The 19,410-nt window shown below is 44.8% G+C and overlaps 1 protein-coding gene across 3 annotated transcripts in view; it reads left to right on the top strand.

Annotated features, from left to right (window-relative positions):
• The window catches only part of ABCC2 (ATP binding cassette subfamily C member 2), a 63,898-nt gene that overhangs the window by 28,051 nt on the left and 16,437 nt on the right, over window positions 1–19,410 (top strand). For all 3 annotated transcript variants that reach the window (XR_002524403.2, XM_031652131.1, XM_021943577.2), the window contains 12 exons: window positions 207–344; window positions 906–1,052; window positions 2,944–3,028; window positions 4,358–4,424; window positions 5,924–6,050; window positions 10,128–10,304; window positions 11,482–11,649; window positions 11,782–11,962; window positions 15,813–15,939; window positions 16,224–16,359; window positions 17,114–17,333; window positions 17,480–17,634. Coding sequence is in view for 2 of the 3 variants with exons in the window: in XM_031652131.1 (XP_031507991.1) it covers window positions 207–344; window positions 906–1,052; window positions 2,944–3,028; window positions 4,358–4,424; window positions 5,924–6,050; window positions 10,128–10,304; window positions 11,482–11,649; window positions 11,782–11,962; window positions 15,813–15,939; window positions 16,224–16,359; window positions 17,114–17,333; window positions 17,480–17,634 (1,728 nt within the window). In the remaining variant the exon portion in view is untranslated. The remainder of the gene's footprint in view (window positions 1–206; window positions 345–905; window positions 1,053–2,943; window positions 3,029–4,357; window positions 4,425–5,923; window positions 6,051–10,127; window positions 10,305–11,481; window positions 11,650–11,781; window positions 11,963–15,812; window positions 15,940–16,223; window positions 16,360–17,113; window positions 17,334–17,479; window positions 17,635–19,410) is intronic.

The following is a 19,410-nucleotide window of genomic DNA, read 5'->3' as shown; positions in this document are numbered from 1 at the left end:
TATAAAGTGAGATAATGTATTTAAAATGCTTTGTACATAGTAGATTGTCAACAAATACAAGCTACCTTTCTGTAATCATACTTTATAATCTGGATTTCTATTCCCCACATTTTGGGGACTATATCCTGAAACATGGGTGGATCAGATATACCTGGTGCCCTTTCGGGGACAGTCATGTGAGCTGTATTTTTTTTTCAACTTATTAGATCCTGAAATATTTTGCCTGGGAACCTTCATTCAGAGACCAAGTCCAAAACCTCCGAAAGAAAGAGCTCAAGAACCTGCTGGCCTTTAGTCAACTACAGTGTGTAGTAATGTTTATCTTCCAGTTAACTCCAGTCCTGGTGAGTAGCAGAGGGGTCCATGGGCATTCGCCTGGGTGTTCACCTGGACCTGCATCAGCTTCCTGAAAAGGAAGTTCACTTTTGATAGACTAGCTGGCACCTCTAGGCCTGACCGTGAGATCCAGGGGACTTGTCCCTCTCACCGCCCCATGCTGCTTTTCCTCCTTTGTCCCACACCCCCAGCTCTAGTTTCACCTTCATGTACTGTACGGTGGTCTGGCAGCCCAGAGCAACTTTTCAAGATGCACAGCAAGCATGTGGTATCAGGAAGGATTGGCTTAGGAGGCTTTTTTGTCTTTTTTGGAAGGTGGTGTAGGTCTATAGTGGATGGAACACTGATAAAGGATCCAGGAGACCTGAACTCTGGTCCTAGTAATCCATTAATTGACTTTGTGACCTTGGGGAAGATATTTCCTCCTCTCCTGGGCTTAGTTTTCTCATCTATACATGAAGATCATCCTTAAGGCGCCTTCAGCTCTGATATACGGTGCTCCTGAAACCTAGCACAATGCTGCTTTGTCCCTTTTAGGAATACATTGCTTATGACCTTGCCCTTTCCAGGTATCTGTGGTCACATTTTCTGTTTATGTCCTGGTGGATAGCAACAATATTTTGGATGCACAAAAGGCCTTCACCTCCATCACTCTCTTCAACATCCTGCGCTTTCCCCTGAGCATGCTTCCCATGATGATCTCCTCCATGCTCCAGGTAGGTCGGCACTCTCGCTGATGACTGCCTATCTCTGGTTAAGAGCCTTGGAGTCCAGAATGACTGGCTATCCCATCCCATGTCTAACTTACGCTGGTAAACTTTCAAGAGAGAGAGAGATCTGTTTGATTTCTGGAGACCAGTGGTTTGACCTTAATAAAATCATGAGTTTTCTGAGCCCCAGTTTATCTAACTATAAAATGAGGATAATTATACCAATCTCATCTACCTCACAGGGAGACAATCTCTGAAAGCCTTTAGTGAGATTATTATGTTTAGTCCTAGTACTGGGAACATTTCCCAGCCTAGTTTCTCTCATATTTTTCCAAGGCGCTTGAGATGTTGAGATAGCGTTAGGCAAATACGGCACAAAGGGAGAAGAAAGACCCTCCCTTTGCATAAACCCATGTGTTGGTCAAACCAAATGCAAATTGAGAGCCTTGCGCTATCAGAAAATGAGTCTGGAGTTCAGGAAACCTTGGATGGACCAGAGGAAATGCCTGGGTTCTGAAAACTGAGCATAGTCACTGATATGCGACAAGTACCAGAGCTGCAGAGGAAGGTCACCAGACAGATGAGAAGGCCTGAATGACAGGAGTGTGGTGACTTGATTTATCCCAGAAGAGGCTGGCTTCAGAGAGCTCAGACCATGGGAAAGAGAAGGCCTCCCTGTCCTGGAGGGTGTAAAGAAAAGCTGGCAGATTTGGCAGGTAAAGAAGCAACAGGATCTTTTTAGATGCAATTTATTGCATAAATAGCAAAAGCAAGATCAGCAAAGGTATCAGCTCCCTGCACTCCTGGTCCTCAGGATGACACTGAATCAGAAAGGGTCAGATGGTGGCTGGGCTCATACCTGTAATCTCAACACTTTGGAAGGCTGAGGCAGGCAGATCACCTGAGGTCAGGAGTTTGAGACCAGCCTGGCCAACATGGTGAAACCCCATCTCTACCAAAAAAAACAAAAATTAGCCAGGCGTGGTGGCACATGCCTGTAGTCCTAGCTGCTCAAGAGGCTGAGGCACAAGAATCACTTGAACCTGGGAGGTGGAGGTTGCAGTGAGCCAAGATCGCACCCTTGCACTCCAGCCTGGGCGACAGAGTGAGACTTCATCTCAAAACAAAACAAAACAAAACAAAACAAAAGGGTCAGATGGCAATGCAATGTGAGCAGTCGGGTACTTTGTTTTTGAGGAACTGATCCATGCGCAGTTAAATGGTTCTATAGCCTGCTTCTGTACCCTAAGGAGGGAGCAGGCAGAAAGCCTAAGACTTCGTCAGAGCCTGGGTGGCAATGAAAAACCGTCTCGTGACAGCCTCCTTGGAAGAAAGGGAAGTAGGTGAGAAACATCCTTGTAGAAGTGCCTCGAAATCTTCCCAAGTTCTCAAGTTCCGGGGGACTGCAGGGTATTCTGCCAACACTTACCTCACCTGCAATTTAAGCTTTGGTTATCTGGCCTGTGTGGAAGTGTGCAGGGTCCCCCTGATGCCATATTCAGTTCCTCTACAGAGGCTCCCAGGAGTGGCTTAGTTAGGATGCTGGATGTGCATCAGGGCATAGACTCAGTTAAAGAAGAGAAAGCCAGGGGCCTAGTTACCAGAACCAGATAGAAGTTAAGTTTTTGTCTTAGAAGGCAGGAGGTAGTTTCTGGAATTAGGGCCAACGACTGGAGAGAGCAGAGGAGTTGAACTCCATGAGTTTGCTCAAGGACTGAAATAGAGCACCCACTTCCATCTGTCTATGGTGGAATAGCTTCCAGGACTGAGTTTGGTGGAGCTTAGGAGATGCCAGCTGTGGCAAATAGAAAATCATGGGCTAATGACAAAGTCAAAATCTCTCTGCTTGTGCTTGTTACTGACTTTAATTCTTGAGATCCTTTGTGTCCCTCTCTAGGCTGGTGTTTCCACAGAGCGGCTGGAGAAGTACTTGGGAGGGGATGACTTGGACACATCTGCCATTCGACATGACTGCAATTTTGGTAAATAAATTTGGAAGTTGCTTCCCAAACTTATTTGCAGTGCTGGTGCCAGAATTTTGATAATGCAAGAACTTAGCAGCAGCAAACTGAAAGAGAGAGCTTGGAGATTTGTCTTGAGCCTATGCTTGCATAAGATACATACTGTTCTTACTTGAATCATGTTTACACTTAGAGCAGATTGCTCAACTAGATTGCTAAATAAAGCTGAGCCAGCTCTTCTGAGGATAAGCAGGGAATCCTGCAAAGGATCCAGAAAGCAGAAGTCAGGATGGAGCCAAGTGTGTGGGATTGGGAAGGTAGCCTAGAGTGAAAGAATACTCCGATTCTGAAGGTTTAAAGGTTGGGGGCCAACCATGGCCAGAGTAGGCAGTAGGACTGGAATCCATGGTGGGGAGGATTTATATATGGAGGTGGAATTCATACAAGGCGACTGGGCAACAGAGGGCCTGAGAGTATACCCAGAGTATGCGTAGGTCAGGAATCTGGCCTTCCAGTAGGCTTGGGAGTTCTGAATCAAAAAAACTTTAGCCAGGCACGGTGGCTCACGCCTGTAATCCCAGCACTTTGGGAGGCTGAGGCGGGCGGATCACCTGAGGTCAGGAGCTGGACACACCAGCCTGACCAATATGGAGAAATCCCGTCTCTACTAAAAATACAAAATTAGCTGAGTGTGGTGGCACATGCCTGTAATCCTGGCTACTCGGGAGGCTGAGGCAGGAGAATCGCTTGAACCTGGGAGGTGGAGGTTGTGGTGAGCTGAGATTGCACCATTGCACTCCAGCCTGGGTGACAGGAGTGAAACTGCATCTCAAAAAAACAAAATGAAACAAACAAACAAAAAAAGGACTTTAAGCTGGACACAGTGGCCTGTAATCCCAGGCCTTTGGGAGGCTGAGCCGGGCAGATTGCTTGAGTCCATGAGTTGGAGACTAGCCTGGGTGACATGATGAAACTCTGTCTCTACTAAAAATACAAAAATTAGCGGGGCATGGTGGTGCATGCCTATAGTCCCGTCTACCTGGAGGCTGAAGCAGGAGAATCTCTTGAGCCTGGAAAGTCAAGGTGGCAGTCAGCCGAGATTGCACCACTGCACTCCAGTCTGGGTGACAAAGTGAGACCATGACTCAAAAAAAAAAAGGACTTCATATGCAGGCCACTTCTGATCTCATTCTAGGGGATTTCATTTGCCTCCTGTTAGCATAGGAGCCAGCACTTAGCAGAAACAATCCGGGGTGCTGATGGAGAAAGCGGAGACGCATGAGGGCTGAGAAAGGGCAGACAGTCACATGGGGACGTACATTTGACCAAAAGAGGACTTTTTCTCAACAGACAAAGCCGTGCAGTTTTCTGAGGCCTCCTTTACCTGGGAACGTGATATGGAAGCCACAATCCGAGAGTGAGTTGCCTTCTTTCCATCCTAATGTTCTTTAGCATTCTCACTGCCTGGCCTATTCTCAGAAAATTCCGTGTAGTAGAATACATGGGGAAATGAGCTATGTGCGTGTCTTCAATTAGATACCAGTGCAGGACAAACCCCTGGAGAGATGAGCTGAAAGCAAAGGTTCTCAGCCCCTTCCCCCGATAACTGTATTTGCCACCCTGCTTTCCTACTATGGGACCATGAATATCCAGCTGTGATCCCATGAAGACATTTGTGTGTGCAGATTGTGGATGGAGGTGGTGCAGTGTTGGCAGGTGGCCGCGTCTCTGGGTATGGTAGAAGATAAACACAAGAACCTGAATTCAGTATAAGTTCATTCATCCAAGAATAGCAATCAGGAACATTGGAATCTGGCTTCTTAGTGTGAATCTTCTGCACGTAGTGTGTCTCTTAAGCACCATGTGTAATAGCACACCCAATTCATCCACTGAGCACAGCACATAGAGTACACCAGGGGCCTGAATAGGCCATATCTTTCTTTCTTCACAACTGAGCACATCTTTTTTTTTTTTTGAGAGGGAGTCTTGCTCTGTCACCCAGGCTAGAGTGCAGTGGCACGATCTTGGACAACTGAGCATGTCTTATTATCTCCTTACTATACCCCTGACTTCCCACTCCTCTATCTTGTTCCTATAGTCTTTAACATGGACTCCAGAGCTAGCCCCACGATGAGCTAGGGGCAGGAGCATCTGCTCTGAACCCTCCTAACCCAGCAGGTTCCCTTTCCAGAGAGGAAACTGGGCAGGACTTCCACCATACTGTTATAGGTCTGGAAGAAATTCAGCTCAATGGGCAGATTCAGAAAGACTGTGAACAAGTTCTTAATGTTCCTAGTGTTCTAGAAACTCAAATAACAGGGCTGGCACACAGAGTTTCCAGGAACCTGTTCCAGTGTGGGCCCCTACCCAGCCAGATACAGTCAAATATTCAGGAGAAAGGCCAGGGAATCTACTTTCAGCAAATGTTCCAGGTGACACATTTAGCAGCTAAATTTGGGAAATGTTAATCTAGTCCAATCCCATTAGTAAGAAAGGAGGGGTCCTTAGTCCAAAGGAAGTGACCTTCCAAGATGACATAGCCCAGCAGCGTCAGGGTTGGGACTTGAACCAAGCCAGGTCTCCAGGCCCCCAATAGGGTCTTGTTCAATGGGTAACCATGTTCGTTCTAGGAGAATGTTATCATTGGAAATGCACATTTGGCACAAACAGCTTACAGATGAGTTGGATAAATTAGGGTTCATTGGGGCTCATTCTCTAGCCTTTTAGAGCTAAGAAAAAACAAAAAGAAAAAGTATTAAAGAAGCACTTTGGGGTCTTGTATATCCAAGGCAAATTTTCCAATCTTGAGGGGAAATCTCCTAATACCAGACTTCGTGGAGACTCAGAGAAGTAACTTGAGCTACTCTTTAATACCCAACCCCTGCTATCTCCTTCAAAGACATTCCTCTCTTTCAGTGTGAACCTGGACATTATGCCAGGCCAACTTGTGGCTGTGATGGGGCCTGTCGGCTCTGGGAAGTCCTCCTTGATATCAGCCATGCTGGGAGAGATGGAAAATGTCCACGGGCACATCACCATCAAGGTGAGAGGGAATGCCATTGCAAACGCCTCTGACTCCCGAATGTCAGCGAGGAGCCTCCCTCTGACTCCCTTCGTGCTTTTGCCTCACTGGGGAGAAGGCACTGAGGGCTAGTAGGTGAGGCCTTGGAGACATCTGGTAGATTTGTGGACTGTGATTTTCTGTCCCATTTCAACTTTATATAATCAGTTGCTGGGGCTAAGATTTGGGAATCTGCATTTTTAAGGAGCTCTAAAGGTGATTCTCATATGCATACTACAGTGTGAAAACTGTTGATTAGAGATGTCTTCCTTCAAAATATAGGCGTTTCTGGCCAGGCGCGGTGACTCACACCTGTAATCCCAGCACTTTGAGAGGCTGAGGCAGGTGGATCACCTGAGGTCAGGAGTTCGAGACTAATCTGGTCAACATGGTGAAACCCCGTCTCTACTAAAACTACAAAATTAGCCAGGCATGGTGGCACGCGCCTATAATCCCAGCTACTTGGGAGGCTGAGGCATGAGAATCACTTGAGCCCAGGAGGGCTGCAGTGAGCCAAGATCATGCCACTGCACTCCAGCCTGAGCAACAGAAAGAGACTCTGTCTCAAAAACAAAAACAACAAAAAAAATATAGGCATTTCTGCTTTATCTACGTATTTGTTTCTGAAAAATCACACATTCTGCAAAACTGTACAATAAAAATAACAGGACCTAGGGGAAAAGAATTGTAATAGATCACTAAAAACTTATGTAACTTTGCAATCAAACTACCAACAAAAACAATACCAACCATAGCAATAACATCGAGAGCAATAAAAACAGTAACCTTGTAAAATCAACACTGGCATTTGCACCCAACATTACAGTTAGTCTTGGGCCTCTCTCTCCCTCCTTTGAGAGCTAAATCTTTGATGGCATTTGCTTCCAAAATAAAAATCTGGTGTAAGGTGTTGTCTTCATCAATTATATATACATTTTTTGGGACAGAGTCTCGCTGTGTCATTCAGGCTGGAGTGCAATAGTGCAATCTCAGCTCACTGCAACCTCCATCTCCTGGGTTCAAGCGATTCTCCTGCCTCAGTCTCCCAAATAGCTGGGATTACAGGTGTGTGCCACCATGCCCCACTAACTTTTTTTTTTTAATTTTTTAAAATTTTTTTACTTTAAGTTCCAGGATACATGTGCAGAACGTGTAGGTTTGTTACATAGGTATACGTGTGCCATGGTGGTTTGCTGTACCTATTGACCTGTCATCTAGGTTCCCTCCCCTCGCCCCTCAGCCCCCAATAAGCCCCGGTGTGTGATGCTCCCCTCCCTGTATCCATGTGTTTTCACTGTTCAACTCCCACTTATGAGTAAGAACATGCAGTGTTTGGTTTTCTGTTCCTATGTTAGTTTGCTGAGGATGATGCTTCTAGCTTCATCCATGTCCCTACAAAGGACATGATCTCATTCCTTTTTATGGCTGCATAGTGTTCCATGGTATATATGTGCCACATTTTCTTTATCCAGTCTATCATTGATGATGCCCAGCTAATTTTTGTACTTTTAGTAGAGGCAGGGTTTCGCCACGTTGTCCAGGCTGGTCTCAAACTCCTGGCCTCAAGTGATCCATCTGCCTCAGCCTCCCAAAGTGCTGGGATTATATGGGTAAGCCACTGTGCCTGGCTAATTATGATTTTTTTTAACACAGAGGAAAATGTTTTCATGGCATCTTCATCAGTACTCTGAACTTTTCCAGAGAGCTAAATTTAGGGAAAATTTTAGCCATTTTTGAATTGTTACCACTATTTGTACCAAAGAGAGGTGTATTTATAGATTTTCAGCTTTTTTTCTTAAGATCTTCATATATTGCTAAGAGTTTCTTTTTAAGTATGAGAATGCTTCCTCCGATTGATTTATATTGACCTGCTTGGAAAAAAAATTTAAGAACCAGCTGTTCTTCTACAATATACTGACATCATTTCCTGATTTAGCAATCACTAATGAACTAATTTGCAATTTTTTTTTTTTTTTTTGAGATGGAGTCTTGCTCTGTCACCCAGGCTGGAGTGCAGTGGCCTGATCTCAGCTCACTGCAAGCTCCACCTCCCGGGTTTACACCATTCTCCTGCCTCAACCTCCCGAATAGCTGGGACTACAGGCGCCCGCCACCTCGCCTGGCTAGTTTTTTGTATTTTTTAGTAGAGATGGGGTTTCACCGTGTTAGCCAGGATGGTCTCAATCTCCTGACCTCGTGATCCGCCTGTCTCGGCCTCCCAAAGTGCTGGGATTACAGGCTTGAGCCACTGCGCCCGGCCTACTAATTTGCAATTTTAAAAACATGCACTATAGCAGAGCAGACTACAGATTTAAGTCTGTCTTCTAACCCCTTTGGGGAAGCTTTTTTTCTTGCTAACTCATAACTGGGTTCTTCCTCAAACACAGGCATTTGTTGGTCTCCATTTCTGGTTGTTCTTTTTTTTTTTTTTTTTTTTTTGAGACAGGTCTCAGTCTATCCTGGGCTGGAGTGCAGTGGTGCCGCGATCTCGACTACTGCAACCTCTGCCTCTAGGTTCAAGCAATTCTCTGCCTCAGCTTCCTGAGTAGCTGGGATTACAGGCACAAGTCACCACTGCCAGGCTAATTTTGTATTCTTTTTTTTTTTTTTTTTTTTTTTTTGGGAGGCAGTCTCGCTGTATCAGGCTGGAGTGCAGTGGCGTGATCTCAGCTCCTGCAAAGGCTCTTTGGGTTCCGCCGTTCTCCGCTATCAAGCCTCGGTGGCTGGGACTGCCGGAGTCATCCGCCACCACGCCCGGCCTAAGTTTTTTTTTGTATTTTTTATTGCGGCGGGTTTCCACCACATGTGTTAGCCAGGATGGTCTCGATCTCTGTCTCGTGATCCACCGCCTCGGCCTCCCAAGGAGTGCTGGGATTACAGGCTTGAGCCCGCAGCGCTGACTAATTTGTATTCTTAGTAGAGACAGGGTTTCACCATCTTGGCCAGGCTGGTCTTGAACTCCTGACCTTGTGATCCACCTGCCTCAGCCTCCCAAAGTACTGGAATTACAGGCGTAAGCCACCGCGCCCGGCCTCCATCTCTGTTTTTTGTTTGTTTGTTTGAGATGGAGCCTCACTCTGTATCCCAGGCTGGAGTGCTGTGGCCCAATCTGAGCTCACTGCGGCCTCTGCCTCCTGGGTTCAAGGGATTCTCCTGCCTCAGATTCCCGAGTAGCTGGGATTACAGACTCGTGCCACCATATCCAGCTACTTTTTGTGTTTTTAGTAGAGATGGAGTTTCACCATGTTGGCCAGGCTGGTCACTCCTGACCTCAGGTGATTCGCCTACTTTGACCTCCCAAAGTGCTGGGATTACAAGCATGAGCCACCGCACCCAGGCTCCATCTCTCTTTGGATATAATCTTGCTTCCTAAGATGTCATCTATGCCAGGGGTCCCCAACCCCTGGGCCTCAGACTGGTACTGTTCCATGGCCTGTTGGGAACCAGGCTACACAGGAGAAGGTGAGTGGCGAGCAAGCATTACCACCTGAGCTCCACCTCCTGTCAGATCAGCAGCAGCATTAGATTCTCATAGGACCACGAACCCTTTTGTGAACTGCACATGCCAGGGATCTAGGCTGCATCTACTGCCTGATGATCTGAGGTGGAACAGTTTCATCCCGAAACCATCTCCCACCACCACCCCATCCATGGAAAAATTGTCTTCCACAAAACTGGTCCCTGGTGCCAAAAAAGGTTGGGGACCGCTGATCTATACCATTCCCTCGTCAGTGTTAGCCCTTTGTTGCTCCTAGTAAATTCAATTGGGTTTGACCAAAACCCTCTTCTAGAAGCAACACACACATTTATCATCTAATTTTCAGGATCATGGCTGGAAAACATAGTAAAAGGGGGGCTTTTGATGGTGAAGAGGATATTGAGTCCTGAGAGTGGAATAACTACAAGCACATGAATAAATATCAGATCCTCAGTCATCCTGATGCACAGTTCTTCAAATTTAAACTCCATTTGTTTCTTCCCCCTCTCCAGCCACCTCATCCTTCAACCCTGCATTTCTGGAGGTGCAGATGTAATATGGTCTGATCCTTTTTCATCTAGGGCACCACTGCCTATATCCCACAGCAGTCCTGGATTCAGAATGGCACCATCAAGGAAAACATCCTTTTTGGAGCTGAGTTGAATGAAAAGAGGTACCAGCAAGTCCTGGAGGCCTGTGCTCTCCTCCCAGACTTGGAAATGCTGCCTGGAGGAGATTTGGCTGAGATTGGAGAGAAGGTACTTGGGATAACAAGGGATCTTCAAGGGTGAAGGCATATTGAAGAGAAAAAGTGAGGATGGTGGTGAAGAACTACACAGGGTCACAATATTCCACGTAATAACTCAGAATTTTAAAACGTTTTGCTTGGAAGCAGATACAGGAATTATGTAATTTAAATCAAAGATGATGAGGCAAAGGCCATAAGAAGTTAACAGTGACTGGCCCAAGGTTGATCTCACAGGAGGTTGGACAGAAGTGGGACCAGAGCCTAGGTGTCCTGATTCTACTTCTGTATCAGCAAGGCCAGGGGAAGATTCTACTAATCTGCTTTGAACACTTAGACGTTTACTGTGAATTATCTTCTGATGTTATTAAAGGCCTTTCCTAAAAATAGATTTTTAGGGCTGGGCACAGGAGTTTGAGACCAACCTGACCAACAAGGTGAAACCCCATCTCTACTAAAAATACAAAAATTAGCCTTGCGTGGTAGCAGGCGCCTTTAGTCCCAGCTACTCAGGAGGCTGAGACAGGAGAATTGCTTGAACCAAGGAGGCAGAGGTTGCAGTGAACTGAGATTGTGCCACTGCACTCCAGCCTGGGCAATGGAGCAAGACTCCATCTCAAAAAAAGAAAAAGATTTTTAATGACTATATTGTATTTATTATATAGATCTAGCATAATTTATTTTGAAATCTCTAAATAAAAACCCTGCATATTTAGGATGTTTTCATCCTCCCCTCCCAGTACTAGAAATAAATGTAGCAATCTTTGGGAACAAAAAATATCAAGATGTTAGAAGATTAGTGAAGATACAGCTCTAGAGTAATTTTGTTCATTAATTAGCATACACTTATTGAGCACCTACTATATGCCAAATACTGTTTTAAGTGCTGGGGTTACATCCATGAACGAAACAGAAAAAACCTCTGTTCTACATTCTCATGGGGTGACAAGCAACAAAACCATTAAATAAGTAAATTATCTGATAAAAAGTGATAAGTTGGCCATATCTTTAATTGTTGGGCCTAAAGTTATTTATTTGAATCAGTTCTTTATTTGTATAAAGGAACTTGTTAGATTTTTAACCCCTTGACACCTTATTGAGATAAATTTCTTCCTTTTACCCCTCCCTATTAGATTCTGTGAAGGTGGGTCTAGGGAGTAGTGCTTAATATAAATTATTTTCTTCTTCAGGGTATAAATCTCAGTGGGGGTCAGAAGCAGCGGATCAGCCTGGCCAGAGCTACCTACCAAAATTTAGACATCTATCTTCTAGATGACCCTTTGTCTGCTGTGGATGCTCATGTAGGAAAACATATTTTTAATAAGGTCTTGGGCCCCAATGGCCTGTTGAAAGGCAAGGTGAGAAATCATTGAACATGATGAAGATACAAAGGTTGGGGTGGGAGGGAGAGGGGAGGACATGTCTGGCAAGTAAGACAGGGAAGATGGTGGACATATGGTAATTAACACAACTTCATATTATTTTTATAGACTCGACTCTTGGTTACACATAGCATGCACTTTCTTCCTCAAGTGGATGAGATAGTAGTTCTGGGGAATGGCACAATTATAGAGAAAGGATCCTACAGTGCTCTCCTGGCCCAAAAAGGAGAGTTTGCTAAGAATCTGAAGACATTTCTAAAACATACAGGCCCTGAAGAGGAAACCACAGGTATGTAAGGAGGATTGGGACAAGATAGAATTTGGGCCATGGAGGGAATGGTAAACCAGTATCTACTTCCTGAACTGTACAGTATCCAGTGAACTAGATTTGGAAGCGAACTACCCAGAGATTCAAACTCTGCTTTCTGGGTTTTGAGTCTCTTTGAGGAAACATAGAAATTGAAACTCTATGCCTGGGCCAAACTGGTGGCTTATCCTGCTCATCTGATGTCTGACACGCAATCAAAGGACACTCTTTAGAAGGGCACAACTGAAAGTCTGAATGAGTAACCCTTGTGGAAGAAACACCAGTGGCACAACAGTCCCTCTTTTAGGGATGCTATGTTCCTATTGACTCTAGTCACACATGTTACCCCATCTACCCCAAATCCATTAAACAACTTCCTCAACAGCTTCCTGGGCTGGCACTATTAGTGTACTGCTAAATTCTTGGTAAATCCTAACAAAGGGATTTTGATTAATATACCAAAACCACTGGGTGTTTGAACCAGAAAAAAAAAATTATGGCAGTTGCATAGTCTCAGAGTATACCATAGCAATAGCCTCTAATATCACCACCATTGGGTTCACCAGTTAGCCCTAGTCAGCAGTGGAGCTCTGTTTACTGTGACCCTTCCCAAGGACCTGCCAACAGCAGTCCTGTGCATAGGTCTGGTTATCACCCTCAGGTGGTCACCAGCAGGAGTTCAGGTCTGAGAAAGCCAGGGCAGAAGGGTGTAGGAGCATTCCAGAAATCAGTCAGATGAGGGAGTAGCTACACAGCCTACAAGTGGTAGCATGTTCTGACCATGAAGTGAGGACAAGTAATGGTTTAAAACTACCCTGGGAGGGCCGGGCTCGATGGCTCATGCTTGTAATCCCAGCACTTTGGGAGGTTGAGGCGGGTGGATCACCTGAGGTCAGGAGTTCGAGACCAGCCTGACCAACGTAGAGAAACCCTGTGTCTACTAAAAACACAAAATCAGCCAGGCATGGTGGCACATGCCTGTAATCCCAGCTGCTTGGGAGGCTGAGGCAGGAGAATTGTTTGAACCTGGGAGGCAGAGATTGCGGTGAGCTGAGATCCCTCCATTGCACTCTAGCCTGGGCAACAAGAGTGAAACTCCATCTCAAAAAAAAAAAAAAAAAAAAACCACCCTGGGAAGCCCAAGAGTTTGAAAGAAAAATCTAAGCCAGGGCTGGATGCGGTGGCTCACACCTGTAATCCCAGCACTTTGGGAGGCCAAGGCAGAAGAATCACTTGAGCCCAGGAGTTTGAGACCACCCTGGGCTATATAGTGAAACCCCATCTCTGCTCAAAAAAAAAAAAAAAACAGAAGAAAAATCTAAACCAGGAAGTTTGTAAGCTTTGGAGGAAGAAGGCAGGAACAAAGAACAGGATGGTGTAGGTGACAGAAACTGGGAGCCTGGCCAGGAGAGTGGGGCAGGAGTATCAGGGAACAGCAGAAAGGAGCGATTGAAAGCTTTGTATCAACCTTTATGTGCTCCAGATAGTAGCCTGGAGAAAACAAAAAGCACCTGCCTGGAGTGGGGAGTGAATGTCCCAAGGAAAGAACAGTGTCTACCGCTAGAGTTCCCTGAGTTATTGCTCAACCACATCACCATGGTTACTGTAAGAAAATTGGGCAGTTGTCCTATGCTAATGGTAAACATTTTTTTCTGATTAGCCTGGATCTGAGTTTCTGGATTCTGTTATAAACCCCTTTTCCTTTGAAGAATCCTGTCTTTAATGTACAAAGAACAGTTTGCAAAACACTCCTGTAAGCCCTTTTTCTGGTGAACACTGAGAGAACATTTCTGAGCAGTTTTGTAAGCTCCAGAGCCTAGGATGCTGCTGCGTTGGCCCTGGGATCTGGGACTTGGTGGAATGAAGAGAAGGGCAGGAGGGCAAGCTGAGCTGCACTGAGATTGGTTCTGTGTATGAGTTTCCTAATTAGCTGCCTTAACAACACATCACAAACTGAATGGCCACACATTTCTGGAGGCTGGAAGGGCAAGATCAAGGTGTCAGCAGGATTAGTTCTTTCTTAAGGTGCTAGGCAATAATCTGTTCAAGGCCTCTCACCTAGTTTCCAGTGGTTTGGCAATCTTTGTTATTGCTGTTTGTTGTCGTTGTTCTTCCTATTTGTTTCATTTCCTGGACTAATTCTGTTAAGTCTGTATTCTTTGTCATTGTCATGTGTGACCACTGAGGTCTCTGTTTGGTTGGCTTAGTGGTCAGCTAGTGATTAGACAGAGACTTCCTTAAATGCTTGGAAACAATAAATGTCTCAGCCTTTGCTGAGAGGCTCTGTGTGTGTGTTGTGGGTGATGGGGAGCATGTCTTCAGCGCTCCAGCAATTTACATCTCTGCCTTAGCCTTCACTTCCTGCTTATACAGAGCCACATGGTCAGCCAGAAGTGAGAGATTAGAGCCCTCTTCCATCTTTCCTGGACATGTGCACAGCTCTGCATGTGTACATGGCATTCTAGATTGCTGGGAATATATCAGAGAGATCAAAGCCCCTGTGAGCATCTTATTTCCCAGCTTTTCCTTTTAAGTTTTTGGTCAGCTTCTTATTTGCCCCAAGTGTTATCACCACCTCAGGCAGCTGCTGTGATGTTAAATAATTGCTGCTGATTGTTTGAGCTAGCTCAGCATTAGGTCAAATAGGCCCTGTAAATGGGGGTTTTCAGGGAATTCCAGATAGGTGAGATAATGTCAGTTCTCCAGGGATGGGGCTTTTGGGAGCATTCTGAACCCACTCTGCCCCCTCCAGTGGCTGCTAGGCTGCTGGTTTTCATGGCTACTAGGATTGTATGGCTGTTAGTTTTCTAGGCTGTAGCAGCCAAGGAGAGGGGGACAGAAATAGGATAAGTTAAACTGCCACCAAGCTTACTGTTATTACTGAGTGTCAGCTCTTCAAAAAAACAAGTGCTCTTGGGATTGTTGCAAGCCTTTGGTTAATTTCAGAGCTCTGAAAAAGTTGACTTTGACCATTTTTTGGTCATTATTCTTATTGCTTTTATGGAGGAGTAGATATCTGGAGGTTCCTATTCTACCATCCCCACTGATGCCCACACTATGTCTTATATTTTATTTTATTTTCAGGGTATGTCTTTTAAGTGCTTTAAATTAATATAAGTTTGTTAAATTATTTGAATTTCAAGATGAACATTTTCTTTTCTTTTCTTTTCTTTTTTGAGAGAGTCTCAGTCTGTTGCCCAGGCTGGAGTACATTGGCACAATCATGGCTCACCTTCAACCTCCTATGTTCAAGTGATCCTCCCACCTCAGCCTCCCAAGTAGCTGGGACCACAGGCATGCACCACCACACCCTGCTAATTTTTAAATTTTTTTGTAGACATAGAGTTTCCCTGTGGTGTCCAAGGTGGTCTCAAACTCCTGGGCTGAAGTGATCCTCCCACCTTGGCCTCCCAAAGGGCTGGGATTACAGGTGTGAGCCACCATGCTCTGCCAAGATGAGCATTTTCAATTTACAATCACTTCTTTAGTCAATTCTGAGAATGTGACTCTTCTATATGTCTACCATAATCCTTAAAACTCTTTCCTCCTCCAAAGGAACCTGGGCATTTCTAGGAATTTTCTTCTCCATTTTGACCATTTTCTCTTCCAGTGGAATATTAATTCATCTCTCCTTTATCCTGATATTTCTTAATAACAAGATGTAGTAATAACTATTTATGGAGGATTTATGGAGTAAAGTATTCCGTCCTGTATGTACATCTGGGATCCCTTGCTGAAACCAGCAAGATCAGAGAAGGCTTCTCTCTCCTTGTTCATAGGACTGACAGGGCTCTATGCAGCTCTTTCCCTAACCTCTAGTGTGTCTCCCTAGTCCATGATGGCAGTGAAGAAGAAGACGATGACTCTGGGCTGATATCCAGTATGGAAGAGATCCCTGAAGATGCAGCCTCCATAACCATGAGAAGAGAGAACAGCTTTCGTCGAACGCTTAGCCGCAGGTTGGCCATCTATTCAGCTGGCAGCCCTCGTCAGCTCCATATTTCCACTTGATCTTTTTCTTTTTCTTCCTGGGCTTTTCCTGTGAGGGTTAACACCATGGACACTCCAAGCTCTTCCTTTGTTTCTTGTATGAGCGGGGATGGGGAAAAACCGGGGTTGTGTCAGTTTCCCCTGGTCATCTGCCCTGAAATGTGCTTTGATGCCAGCTGAGCGACTATGACATCTGCTTGCAAGAAGACCCTTGGGAATCACCTGCATGCTCAGGGAAGCTTCCCTCTCTCAGTTCTAGGTCCAGCGGCAGGCATCTGAAGTCCCTGAAAAACTCCTTGAAAACTCGGAATGTGAAAAGCCTGAAGGAAGATGAAGAACTAGTGAAAGGACAAAAACTAATTAAGAAGGAATTCGTAGAAACTGGAAAGGTGAACACCACACAAAAAAGTAGCATTTGAGGTGTTATAAGGTTCAGAACCCAAAATTTTTAACGTTAAGTGAAAATTGAACGCATACTTACAGGAGCAATATGTCCTCTGTCCTTTGCAAATTTTCAGATTCATTATTAACATGTTAGCAGAGACTGTGGGCTTTCTACCAAGTCATATTTCCATAAAGAATGCTATGTTTCCTGTGAATGTCCTCATCCCACACTTCATGAGTGTTTGATTCCATTCTGATGTGTGGAGGAACAGGAAAACTCAGACCTAGAGCACATAATTCAAATTAATGAAATTTAACCACAAATTTCAAGGTCAGCAGTAGAACCCCATCATCTGTTCTACTCTAATTTTTTGTTTGTGTGTTTATTTTAGAGACAGGTCTCACTATGTTGCCCAGGCTGTACTGAAACCCCTGGGCTCAAGAGATCCTCCCGTGCCAGCCTTCTGAGTAGCTGGGACTACAGGGGCATGCTACCATGTCTTGCTTGTCCCAATCTATTTTATATCTTCTTCTCTTAAATGCCTTTAGCTTTTATGATTATTTACCCTGCATTGTATTTCAGCATTGTTCTATTCTTCCTGGCACAGTGCAGAAATGGTGACCACAGACTACCAAATTTTGCTACCTGCTACCTATGCTCCCAGGGGCCTCCACTTCTCCTTGTGGTTGGCATTCTAGGTGATTCCTTATCAAAAACCATTAGGGAGTTCTACTAATATTGAGGTGGGGACTTTGCAGGTGAAGTTCTCCATCTACCTGGAGTACCTACAAGCAGTAGGATTTTTTTCAATATTCTTCATCATCCTTGCGTTTGTGATGAATTCTGTGGCTTTTATTGGATCCAACCTCTGGCTCAGTGCTTGGACCAGTGACTCTAAAATCTTCAATAGCACCGACTATCCAAAATCTCAGAGGGACATGAGACTTGGAGTCTACGGAGCTCTGGGATTAGCGCAAGGTATGTCTGATGGCTATGACATCTTACAGAATCTGTCTGGACCCTGTACTTTTCCTGGACTCAGGAATGCATTTGCCGTTATGTCCTGGGCACAAGTCATCAGGGATTCCTGTGCATGGTGCTGACAAAACTGCTTCCATTTCTAGGTATATTTGTGTTCATAGCACATTTCTGGAGTGCCTTTGGTTTCGTCCATGCATCAAATATCTTGCACAAGCAACTGCTCAACAATATCCTTCGAGCACCCATGAGATTTTTTGACACAACACCCACAGGCCGGATTGTGAACAGGTTTGCCGGTGTAAGTATCTCAAGGACTGTCAGGTGGTATGTTTATATACTGAGGATCTTTCTGACAGGGAGGAATTTTCATGTCCCCCCAGACAACACTGTTCAGTTCCAGTTCTTTTGTCCACTCAACATGCAGGTGTTTCTTGAGTACTTGCTGTGAGCTCCCAAGGATCCTGGAGATTCAGGGATGAACATCTCTGACCCTTCAAGTAACTCAGCATCTAGTGAAGAAGACAACCAAGGAAGTGAAGGATTATAATAGAATATAGTAAAACCAGTAACAACAGTGTGTAGAAAAGTGGTCTGGGAGTACCAAGGAAAAAAGGCACTACCCCAGCCTGAGTGATAAAGGTAGGAAATGTCAGAAAAGGTGAAACTTAAGTCATAGAAGCAAGCCAGGGAGATGGTGAGAGTTGGGGGCAGGGATGGCAGTAGAGCAGGGTGAGAAGGATTATTCTGCAGAGGAAAGAACATAAATAAAAGCACTGTCACTGCCTGGGACAGGAAATCCAAGAGATAGTAGGATAACCCTTTGCTTGGCCTCTGCCTCCATTCCTGAAATTTCTATCTTGAATGCTTTAAGAATGAGTAAATTTGGTCTGGACTACGAAATAGAGCCATCGGTGATTTTAAGAAGTTCTCAGATATTGTTTCTATCTACCCCAGATCCTGGAACCCTTGGCATTCATTCACTCATTCATTCAACAACCTTGATTGAGCACTTTCTATGAGCCAAGTACTGTACTGGGCACCGGGGCACTCAATGAATATGAAGATTATAGATATCTCTCTGCCATGGGTCAGACCCAACTCATTGATTTTTTAGTGTATCTGAGATGGGAATTCAGGAACAGAGGCAGAGAGCAGGCAATTCTGAATGACAAGTAACTATCACCAGCACAGTTTTTAGCCCTCTGCTTATGGAGCAGCTCTGGACTCTTGTTTGTTGGCCTTGGGGCAGACAGAAAGTGTAGCTCGCAGTCCACAGCCAGATTCTGGGGACACAGTAAACACTTCAAAAGTGGGTCGTTAACTGGTCCCCCTGTGTCACCTTCCTCTGGGGCAGAAACAGTGGGCATGATGTCACTAGAGACAACTTCAATGGCCTTTCTGCTCTTTACTAGAACCTAAAAGAACACTCCATTTTGGGTGAGAAATTTCTCGTAGTAATTTTACAAAGATCACAGTTTTCCCCATGTTGTAACATATATAATCTTCTGGGAAAGAGAACACAGGGGTTTTCTGTGAGTTACTTAGGCAACAGTCATAGTTTGAAGACTACGTTTGCCTGAAAAAGGAAACTGTCATTAATTATATAGTAAGTTTTGTTGGGGAGGTGGCTCAGACCCATTAAGAGGAGTCTGATCAAGGGGCCTCTGGGATCGATGGCTGAATTAAGAGGAGATGGAGTGGAGGAAGGAAAGATGGAGACTCTGTGCCAGGTAAGGGTCAAAAGTAATCTGCATAGAACTGATAACTGGTAAGGATTTCTTTTCTCTGCCAACTGTGGGTATAGTTATTTGCATTCTGATAGGACTTTGGGAAAGGTAGGTTAGACTCAGGAGTCATCCTGATTCAGAGCTTTCTTGGAAGACCGTTATCCCTGATCCAGTTTGAGAAATTCCAGAGATAACTTAAACTCACTTTGGTACTCACATATTACTAATCATAGAATCAATATAATCCTCAGAAATGTAGGCAAGGGCAACCCAAAATATAAACCAAGCTTCTTGAGTGTTCTCCAAACCATCCATCCATTGATTCGTTTTCTTATTTGTTCATTTAT

The sequence above is a fragment of the Papio anubis genome, chromosome 11, assembly GCF_008728515.1.
Source record: "Papio anubis isolate 15944 chromosome 11, Panubis1.0, whole genome shotgun sequence".
NCBI lineage: Eukaryota > Metazoa > Chordata > Mammalia > Primates > Cercopithecidae > Papio > Papio anubis.
This window is presented reverse-complemented; position numbering and strand designations above follow the sequence as displayed.